General features: G+C 36.7%; 1 protein-coding gene across 1 annotated transcript; it reads left to right on the top strand.

Annotated features, from left to right (window-relative positions):
* The first annotated feature begins 5,590 nt into the window (after positions 1 to 5,590).
* LOC107673602 (keratin, type I cytoskeletal 18-like) lies at positions 5,591 to 9,958 on the top strand. The gene is made up of 7 exons (XM_016467247.1): positions 5,591 to 6,345; positions 7,896 to 7,978; positions 8,189 to 8,345; positions 8,726 to 8,890; positions 8,976 to 9,101; positions 9,192 to 9,412; positions 9,498 to 9,958. The coding sequence occupies exons 1-7, from the start codon at positions 5,908 to 5,910 to the stop codon at positions 9,526 to 9,528; spliced, it is 1,221 nt and encodes a 406-aa protein (XP_016322733.1). The 5' UTR covers positions 5,591 to 5,907; the 3' UTR covers positions 9,529 to 9,958.
* Positions 9,959 to 10,930: the final 972 nt, after the last annotated feature.

The following is a 10,930-nucleotide window of genomic DNA, read 5'->3' as shown; positions in this document are numbered from 1 at the left end:
ACATGTTTCCTGGAAACGGTGTGCAACGGGGTTTGAGATGTGTTTTCTCTTGTTTGGTGGGTGTGTCAAACATGTCAGCCTAATCAGCGGCAACATGTAAACCACGCGGTATTAAAGAGACAGCTGGCACAATGTAATTAACATCAAAATAAATTAAAGTATTCAAGAGCAAGTATATTGTTTGCACATGTTTATTTACATTAAAGGCAAAATAACTGAAATAATAAGGGCACAAGTATAGATCTGGAACTTCTTTAAGTCTGTCTAAATATCATTTAGTAATTGCAATGTCTTCTGGTCCATATCCTTTCCTTAGGAAGGTGTGCTAAATACTGATTAATGTAACATAAAAATACTATACATATTTACATATTTTGCTATTGTATTGTGGAGTGACACTTTCATAAACTTTTCTATACTCCTCTGATTATATAATGGTAAATATTACAATATCATAGCACAACAACAGTGATCAGCAATAATGATAAGCCTAATACTCACAATAAAAATAATAAGGTCATATAGATCATAACACAGTCTTGGAGGTAAGAAGTGGATTATCCTTCACCTGAAATGTTTGTCTTTTCATCCTGAAATGCGAGGCAAAATATTGGATCACAATAATTAGGAACCACAGTTTCCACAAATCCCTTCATTTGATTGGGATGTTCTCTTTTATTCTGGATAGCAAGGGCAGTGACTGTACCATCGAGCGTAATTTTGCAGTATTAAACACGTATTTATACCGATTTCATCAGGCTCCGAAAATTCTTCAAAAAGAACACAAAGAATGGCCTTCTCAGCTGCCATAGTTGCAACTCTTGCATCATCAGAACAGAGTGTTCAACGCACCACCGTTTCCGTTTAAAAAACGTTTTGCACCGTTTTTGTCAGGGCTGAACGCAGCCCTGGTTTCCCTTTTGGGGCACCAGGGGGTAAATATAACAGCACTAATGAAAAACAATTGGCTCGTGAGTGACAGCTATGTGAAAGCAGGCATAACATCTGTTTGCTTTTGGATAAATGTTTCACAGAATGAGAAAGTCTTCTTTGTAAGTACAAGGTGCTGAAATGAAGGAGGGAGTTGTTTACATAAACAGTACTCAGGTAAGTGGAACTAGAAACAGACAATGAGGTGTTGTTATATTTTAATAGGCTTAAAAGACAAAGACGAATAATTCAACCTACCACATCCATGTATCACTACGCCACAGTGGGAACGGTTGCAAAACTGAATTACAGTAATAAAGAGAAATTGAGAAATTTCAAACAATCTGGAATAAAAAAAAAAACATAAAGTTGGATGACTGCAAATGTTGAATTTCAGCCAGCATTAACAGAGAGAAATGTAGTGTAGAGTGAATAGACAGTGAGCGCTGAAGACGAACACAAATGCTTTACAAAGGTTTTGAAAACCGTGCGAGAGCTGAAATGGGAAAAAAGCTGAGTAAAAACATGTGCTAGCGGTAAACTAATTACATTATGTCAAGACTGTTTTGTGTTTCCAGTTTTGGCGGTTTTTAACACTCCCTAGTGGCTGAGTTTGGAATTGCACCATGTCTACAGAACACTGACAGCAGAATGAGAGTTGAAGGGCTTCTGGTTTAGATCAAGAAATCAAGGTTTGGCTGGTTAGCAAGGTCTAAATAACTCTTGTAGGTAGATATTACACTATTCTATGGGCAAAAGTATCTTTCTCCATCGACGAATTCAAAGTAACTAAAAAAACACTTCACAAACAGCGCAAGTATTTCATGAATCTGTAGCTGCTATAGTGAAGGGAGTGGGACTGTGTATACTCTTGTGGTCCCAATCATTGTTGTCAGGACATCATTTTCCTGAAGCTTCACCCACTTTTACCTTTTCTTACCAAATGAATCATGAAAATTGTTTCTAAATCTGCTGAGAAAATCTATGTGGCATGTCACAGGGTGTGTCTATCGCACTAATCCATCATAACAGCGAGCTTACCTCACCCCAACCAATCACATCCTTCTATCTTTACCTTAGTCTACAGCCACACAAAACAAAATCTCAGTGACATATTATAAATACACATAAATGTCTTTACAGTATATCAACAACTATTTATGTTGAAATAAAAGATTCAATTTTAATTGTTTATGTATGATGTTTTTAGTACACATTTGTAATTAGTCATACTACCGCTTATTTCCTTATAGAGATGTAATTACACTATTCATAGTAAAAACAGTACCATTTTGAAATATTTATTCAACTTAAAATATTACAGTATTTTAAAATATATTACAATAGCCATTATTCCAGTCTTCAGTATCATATGATCCTTCAGAAATGACGGTAATATGCTGATTTGGTGTTCAAAAACATCTCTTATTATTATATAAATGTTGGAGACAACTGTGCAGCTTAATATTTTTGTGGAAACTTTTTCCCCCCAGAATTCTTTGATGAAAAAAAATGTGAGAGAATAGCATTTTTATATTATACATTTGAGCAATTTAATGCATCCCTGCTGAATAAAAAATATCAAAAAGCACAAAAACCGTTATCCCTTAAAACAGAGTACATACAGCTAAAACACATGCTAGCATACAAACAATGCTGGAGTGAGAAAAGAGAAATCCGATCCCAGTTTCCCTTTACTGAAAGATTCAGCTTTTCCTTTCCTTGTGCTTTCCATTATTCTATTTTATTCTCATTTTCCTGAGAGTATTTGAGTTGCAGATAATGAGAGGGTAGCACAGAAGGCGAATGTAGGGAAATGATTAAAAAAAGACAAACACAAAAGAGTAATAAAAAGTTGAGCTGAATGTGGTTGCCAAGGACATTTATTTCGCTCTCTCTACAGCCTTTCGTGCCAATTTCATCTAGATTCTTCTGGAAATGGGTGCAACTCGAATAAAAATCCACCCTTTTTGAGTCTGTTAAAAAATGCTGTCAGATTTTCATAAATATAATGATGGTAAATTTGAGTCTATTATTTAAGTAACAAGCCTACTAGTTTAAAACACTGCATTCGTGTAACTGAGAAATAAAGCAATACATCATGCATGTTTGTGCATGAGAGAGAAAGAAATAGAAGGAGTTTAGGAGTGGGGGAGGTCACATCTGGTAAAGGGGGCAGGGTGGTGCAAATTCCTTCATTCTGGAGAGTGACTCACTGTCCCTTCGTTTTCCTGCTCTTTTGGCACTCTTTTCCTCTCTGTCTGCTCACTCTCTGCCAACTTTTCATTGTACTCTTCATTTGTAAACCATTAATGTGTTGGCTTGTCTGTGCTCTGCAGACCTTATCCAATACACGGCAGATCTTTATCCAGACATGTGTCATCCACTAGGCTACTGACCGGAAATAATTCAATAATGAAGTGAGAAGAGACTGTAAACAGGATTTCTTGTGATCAGCTTTCTATCCTCCTAATTTAAGTGATGCATCTCACTATGACTGTTGTTGATGTGCACAGCACAGTTTTGACTAACCACAAGAAAGGAAATAAAAATATTGCTTAGAAACAGACTAGTACAACGAAACACACACACATGGTAGCCATGTGTTAATATCAGAAAATTGACTTACAAAACTTTTATTTCTTTTATTTCAAGGCTACTCAAATATAGTGGTAGCCTAAGTTATTTATCTACCATAAATAATTAAGGTATCATTCAAATCTTTAAACAACAACTTTTACAAAAAAATTGGCTTAGCAGAGGCTGTCTCTTGATATTGTACCTTAACCTTTAAAAGAAACGGTACATATATGTACCTTTTAATGCTTGGGAACACATATGTACCTTTTTGACCCTCAAAAAGGTACATACATGTACCTTGAGGTTCAATAATAAGCCCTATGGGGTACATTAGTGTAGATTGTACCTTGGGGGACAGAAATGGACTCCTACTGTACCCCTATTTCTGACAGTGTAGATGTACTTTACTGCTTCTAGAGCAAAAGCTCTAGCTGGAGAGCTATGCAGGAGACTTAAAGCATGAAGAGAGAAGAAAAAAGAGGGGCTTGATCAAACCATGAACATTTTTCCTGCAGGACAGTCTGTGATTTGAATTCAGAGCTCCCGGAAATCATGGGACAGATAACTCATCCAGTAACCAGAGCTCTCTGGAATCTATGGACACCCCATTCAAACAAAGACACTGCAGATTGTACTCTTGACACAGAGAAAGCACTATAACCACCGACAAGAGTTAGCAAAGATTCTCTTCCAAGTCAGAGAAATGTTCCACGAGAAATTAATTCAGTCTCTAAATAGGCAACCTGCTGCCTGTTACATCACAGGTATTTTAAACTGTGTATACAAGCATTTATTTTAAAAAAAGTGAAATGTGAATTGTTCCTTGATGCACGTTGAAAGTTTGTAGCAAGTTACAAACACTAACTTTTTTTTTTTTTTTTTTTAATGGATACAACTTTAAAAAAACTGCTGAGAACACTGAAATCAAGTTTGGATAAGCATGTTCAGAAAATAAAGAAAGAAAGAAAAAAGAAAAAAAAGAAAAAGAAAAAGAAAGAAAGAAAGAAAAGATCAGCTTTCAAAAACCCTATGTGCAAACTCTTCAGGTTTCTTTTACCTCCTGGTTGTGTTAGGCCTCTGGGTGTTCTTTGGATCACATGCAGGTATTTCAAAGCAACATCTTTATTGCAACAATAAGCTATATATTATCGTTTTTGTTTTGTTTTTTGCCATTCTCAGATATCAAAACCTGTGACATTAAAGCTGGGTTCACACTATAAAGTTTTTTATAGTCTTTTATAAAGCCAGACTGTTCAATATGATCAGTGAAAGCTTGCACAAAATCAACAATACTTTGTTGGACTGTACAATTCTCATCTCAGCCAAGACTATGGATTTACATAGGTTTTTCCAAGTTTTGTGCTACAACAAGATAAACCATCAAGATAATTTGATCTTAGACAGCAAAATTGTTACCAAAATTTATATCTACAGTTTAAACCTGGTAGAGGCAGAGGTTCACAATGTTCCTCATTTACTGAACTCCAAACACTAAGACATTACCTTGAGCTTTTGCATTTATCACCTTGTTTATTTATACAACTCCCAATTTATTCTGAGTGTTGAGTCTTTATCAATGTTTTTTTTCACATATTTGGACAGTTATATAATTCTGAGCAAGACCTTAAAAGGCCAAAAACAAGTGAGACTATTTGTAGTACTGCAGTTTGCAAAAACATCCCAGTGAATAAAGGTTTAGATGCCTTAAAGGAATAGTTCAGCCAAAAATGTAAATTATCATGCTCCAAAGTTTCTTTCTTTTGTGGAACATAAAGATATTTAAAAAAAAATAAAAAATAAATAGTAAAGTGTGGTACTTGAACTATCATTAAGGATCTAAAGTAAAAAAAAAAAAAAAAAAAGTTTAAATCTAGTTCACGTGTTCTTGGTAAAATGCATACATAGGTGTAGCCTGTCCCAAAGGTGCTTGATCAAAATCATAAACCATTGTTTTCTTTCTCAGCCTCTGTTCTTCTTAGTTAGAATTGTTATTTAAGCTTTCACTAAAGCACTGTGGGACTGAAAGCACATAATGAGCCTGAGCTCAGGGCTGTATCTCGTTGCAATATGTATATGTGGCCAGATGAGCTCAAGGATTGGGTTCAGATGGAGGGACGCAGAGGGGTGATTTTCAGGCAGAAAAGCGGGGAGAAAGGATGTGGGAAGGACGTTAGAGATCACTGAAAAAAAGTTATAGAAAAAATGGACAATGTGGGCAGGGTCTTAGCTGGTCAGTGTGCATGGGTGTCTGTGAGTCAGAGAGAGAAAAGGAGGAACGGAAAGAGTTTGGTGGGGGTATAAAAGCTGCACAGTTCTCTTCCCGTAGCTCTCAACAGCTGACGTCCCTCAGCATACACTCATTCTCTCGTGCAGTCAGTACTTCCTTCCTCCACCACCATGAGCTTCTACGCACCTCAGGCCTCTCACATCTCCTTTACCCGCTCTGTGCCGGTGCACCGTGCTGCTAGCACGTATGGCGGGGCAGGTGGACATGGCACCAGGATCTCATCTGTCTCTTCCATGTCTCTCCGTTCTGCTCCTAGAAGTGGGGGCATTTCTTCCTCCACAGCCTTCAAGGTGAGCTCAGCCGGCATGGGTGTTGGTGCAGCGGGGTCCCTGGCAAGCGTTGCCTCTACAGGGTCCATCCTGGGCAACGAGAAAGGACAGATGCAGAATTTGAACGACCGTTTGGCCACTTACCTGGAAACGGTGCACCGGCTGGAGCAGGAGAACAGCAAACTGGAGATGCAGATCAGAGAGGCCCTAGAGAAAGGTGGACCAGAAACACGCGACTACAGCAAGTACAACGCAATCCTGGATGACCTGAGGAGGAAGGTGAGAGACATTGTTGGATTTAAATGCTTTGTCTAAGTGTGTGTTTTCCTTTTGGTGGGGGTTCAATATGCAAAAGGAAGCATTTGAGTGATTGCGAGAGCAGCCAGTTATTTATGTTAGGAGGAGGAGATACCAGATGTTTTGAATTACAGTAATCAAACTGAAATGAAGAAGCAAAACCTAGAATTAAAGTTTCACACAAATAGAAAAGAGTAATTTTATGTATTAATTTCAACAGAAATTATGAATTATATTATATTATATTATATTATATTACATACACTTGAATAAAATCCATTTACAACATAAATAATTTTTTTTAGGTTAACCCTTTTTTTCCAGTTTGTGTTCTGGATGTTAAACTCATGAAAACTATGTTTACTTAAACTTTACTAAAACTTTTTTTTGCTTCTTTGTCACCCAAACCTGAGCCTTTTTAGGTCTTAAGAATGTCTTAAGCATATAAAAAAAAAGTTTTTGTAGTGTTCATGAGAACCGTTCAATGCAATAAAAATGCATGATCAGATTTCCGCACATCTCAATGGAGGGTGTGGCACACGCCCTGTTCGCTCTCTCTCCTCTTTCTTTTGTGCTTCTGCTTTTCTCTATATGTATTCTGATTATGACTGAGGGAATTCCTCAAAACCCTCCACATTTGGTTTTAAAATCTGTGCAACCATGACAACGGTCAACACAAACAGAACATTCACAATCAGTTCTAAAGCATTAGAAGAATGTTTGACCGACTACAGCCCTACAAACTTCCTACAGAGTCTCTGACTAGAATCATAATGCAAAACAGATGTGGGATAAGCAATCGCACACACGTGCAAATGCACCCACACAGCCACAATGGCACTCTCTCGCACACAACAAGAATGCAAAAGAAGAACTCCATCATTTATAGCAGATGTGGTTGAGTCGTTACATAACATTTATTGTTCCAAAATGTCTAATCGTTGCTTTAATCCCAGTTGTAAAACTGCAAAGTACAAAACTAAGCTAATAAAAAAGGTTCTAAACTAAAAAAGAATGCTAACATATTTTTTTATTTAGGACAATTTCAGACAGCCAGGTCTGATAAGCAGAAGCACATGATAATCTTAGATTACACAGACAAATTTAGTATGAGTATTATTTGATCATTGCTTCCATTCAAATGTTCTGCACTACACACTTAGATAATACAGTATATTTACAGGTATACACATATTCTCTCTCATACAGTACATCAAATATAGCAATAATCCAAAAATAGCCTGTCAAAATCAAAAAACATCTCTTTTGTCTCATATTTTATAGTCTTGCTCAGTCAGACCATTTCATACTCCAAAGTTTCATAAGTTAATACAAAGTATAATTCAAAATCTGATTCTAGGTAATTAGTTGATTAGATAAGAACATACGTCTGAACCTCATTCCAAGAATGCTGTAATTAAAACCATCTGACAAATCGTATCTTTTGTAGAGTTACTAAAGGGAAAAAAAAGCTGAATGGATGTCAAAAACAGGTTTTGTTTGGTGAAATATGTGCTTTGTTTTGTCTGTAGGTGTTTGATGCCACTTTGGACAATGCTCGTCTTGTTCTGCAGATTGACAACGCCCGTCTGGCTGCAGATGACTTCAGAGTCAAGTCAGTTTTCATTATTGCACCACATAACTTAAAAAATACATCTTGTAACTTGGTATCGAAGAACATGCTTCTGAAAATGTGCCCATTTTTAGAATCACAAAATAGACATAAATCTTCAGTCTGACAGATGCTTGATGGAGGACTGTTGACATGCACACAGAAACATTTTAGTGCATTACTTGAAAGATTGTTTTGTGTGTGTTATTATAGGTTTGAGAATGAGATGGCCATGAGGCAGTCCGTGGAAGGAGACATTGCAGCTCTGAAGAAGGTCATTGATGACACCAACGTTGGTCGCCTGAATGTGGAGGGTGAAATTGAGTCCTTGAAAGAAGAGCTTGTTTTCCTCAAGAGAAACCATGAAAATGTAAACAACCATTGCATAAGAGCCACTTAACACTAGTTGCATGAGATTCACACACAGAATGAGATTCTCACATCTCTGAATAAGCTAACGGACTCCATGATATCGTTTAATGAGCACAGTTTTGTTTCTTGTGTTGATGTATTATCTTATTGAAGTAGAAATTTGGAAAAAACTGTCAGTGTATGCTAGCATATAGATGGATTTATAGCAGACATAAACTAAAATATCAATTTTGATAGGGCCTTTAAATTAATCACAGTGAGTTTTTACTTCCACAACATGCTGACATCTTCAAAATGCAGGAAAAGTCACCATATTACTGAAAGGTATAATTTCATACTCTAAATGTCTCAGATTTTCTTTCTGTTCAACTTTGACAGGAAGTTGGGGAGCTGCGAAACCAGATTGCCCAATCAGGTGTTCAGGTGGACGTTGATGCACCGAAGGGGCAGGATCTGTCTCAAGTAATGGAAGACATGAGGGCTAACTATGAAAAACTGGCACTTAAAAACGCAGAGGACCTCAAAATGTGGCACGAATCCCAGGTACAGAACTGTTGACCACCACATAACAATAATTTAGCTTTTATTGAACTCCTCCAAGCAAATCTAACCAACTCTTTTTCCTCAGATGTCAGAAGTTCAGGTGCAGGTGGCTCAGAACACAGAAGCATTACAAGGTGCACAGATGGAGATGAATGACCTACGGCGGCAGATTCAAACGCTAGAAATAGAGCTTGCATCCCAACAAAGCCTGGTAACGTACACATGCACACCATATTATGAAAGTGTTAGACTGTTGCATTTTTAATAAAATTCGAAGTTTATGATGATACTGTCTTTATAGAAAGCATCGCTTGAGGACACACTGCGGAACACAGAGCTACGTTCAAACGCAGAGGTGGAGAAATACAACACCATCATACTGCAGTTTGAAGCTGAGCTGGCACAGCTGAGGTCAAAGATCACAGAGCAGGGTCAGGAATATGAAGCCCTGCTTAATATGAAGATGAAACTAGAAGTGGAGATCAACACTTACAAGAAACTTCTAGATGGGGGAGACTTCAAGTAAGAGATCAAATATAACTTTAATTGTTGTATTTTACAGTGTTTCATATATATTTACTGAGTCTACTTTCTTTTTGTTGTTTAGGCTCCAGGATGCACTTGATGGCCGAGAGTAATATTACAGGCAGCGATCTTGAAGAGCAGACAACAAAACAAACTTAACATTTTAGATAGCATGCACATGGAAACCTGTGGTGAATCTTTGTCATTTAAAAGTCCCCTTTCTCCTTTGTCTAGACTACAATTTATAGGACACAACAATTGCAACATGATGTCATTTACAGGGTAATTGCTTTCTGTCAACAAAGCCTGTTCCATCCTACACTCTGACTTTACACAGATGTGCAAGTTACAGAACAACAAAGGCAGCTTTTAGAACATCAATTGTGTATTATGAGTCTTTATAATACATAATTCCATGTCACTGCACAAATTATACAGTAAGCTTAACGATTACAATGAAATGTGAAGAGAAATGTGAACTTCTCAAAGCAATAATGAAATAAAAACATGCTTTCTAAGTAAAATTTGGAATCAAGCAAACATGAACAGACATCAAAAATCTTTTAATGGTTTCCTCTTTTAAATTGCATGTTTTGTCCACTAGAGTTAACTCTCAGTGCGCATAAGAGGGTCAGGATGGTGTATTTCACACAAAAAGTCAATAAAAGCAAAGTTTCATAGCTACTGCTCATTATTCTGTCTTCAGGCAGGACAAAATTATTGTACACACATTTTAAAATAAACTAGGTGATTGTATTTTTTAAGGCACAACTTCATTCCTATATTTAGGAGTACAATTACTCCAGTTTACTTTACAGGAGTGATCAATTTAATATTTTATTTTAATGTTTTAAATATGAAATATGAAATACGTCAGCTGTTGGACGAACATTAAGACAGGATACAAAAAGCAGACATTTGATTCGACTGAAATGATAGGTACAAATGTTTTGCTTGCAAATGCTTTTAACCTCTACTTACAAGATACACAAGCTTATTACAGCATTTAATGTTAGCCGTTTGAAGAGCTGTGAAGGACCATCTGGTTCCTCTCCAATAAAAACATATTACTACAAATCCATATGAATTCTAGTCTATCAAACATTTAATCTTATCAATAAGAAATTAAACCGTATTAGTACATGATATCATGCTATGTGCTAATGCTCCTAAGAAGATGAAGCATAGATAAATCTGGAAAAGTGGCTGGGATTTGTTTACTTGACTTCCGCACAATGAGCTAATGCCATGACAGCTAATTAGCTTGCTGAAGCTCATTGCTTGGGCACTGTAAGCCTCCAACTAAACAGATTAGCAGCAAAGCTTAGGTGGATTGATTTTGAGTTCTCCAAACCAGATTCAGATAATGTGAATTGCTACAAAAGTGCCATTTCTAATTCTAATAAACAACATAATGCTTTGATGACAGTCCCTAAATAAAAATAACACTTTGGCTTCACAAAGCAAGGTATTTTGAAATATAATATCACAAATAATAGTCATTTACATTGGGGC

This window comes from Sinocyclocheilus anshuiensis, unplaced genomic scaffold, assembly GCF_001515605.1.
Source record: "Sinocyclocheilus anshuiensis isolate Anshui unplaced genomic scaffold, SAMN03320099.WGS_v1.1 scaffold44, whole genome shotgun sequence".
NCBI classification, from domain to species: domain Eukaryota; kingdom Metazoa; phylum Chordata; class Actinopteri; order Cypriniformes; family Cyprinidae; genus Sinocyclocheilus; species Sinocyclocheilus anshuiensis.
This window is presented reverse-complemented; position numbering and strand designations above follow the sequence as displayed.

Coding starts and splice junctions, on each gene's coding strand:
- LOC107673602 (XM_016467247.1), top strand. CDS start 5,908: ATGAGCTTCTACGCACCTCAGGCCTCTCACATCTCCTTTACCCGCTCT. Junction 7,979..8,188: donor GCAGATGACTTCAGAGTCAA/GTCAGTTTTCAT, acceptor GTGTTATTATAG/GTTTGAGAATGAGATGGCCA. Junction 8,891..8,975: donor AAATGTGGCACGAATCCCAG/GTACAGAACTGT, acceptor CTTTTTCCTCAG/ATGTCAGAAGTTCAGGTGCA.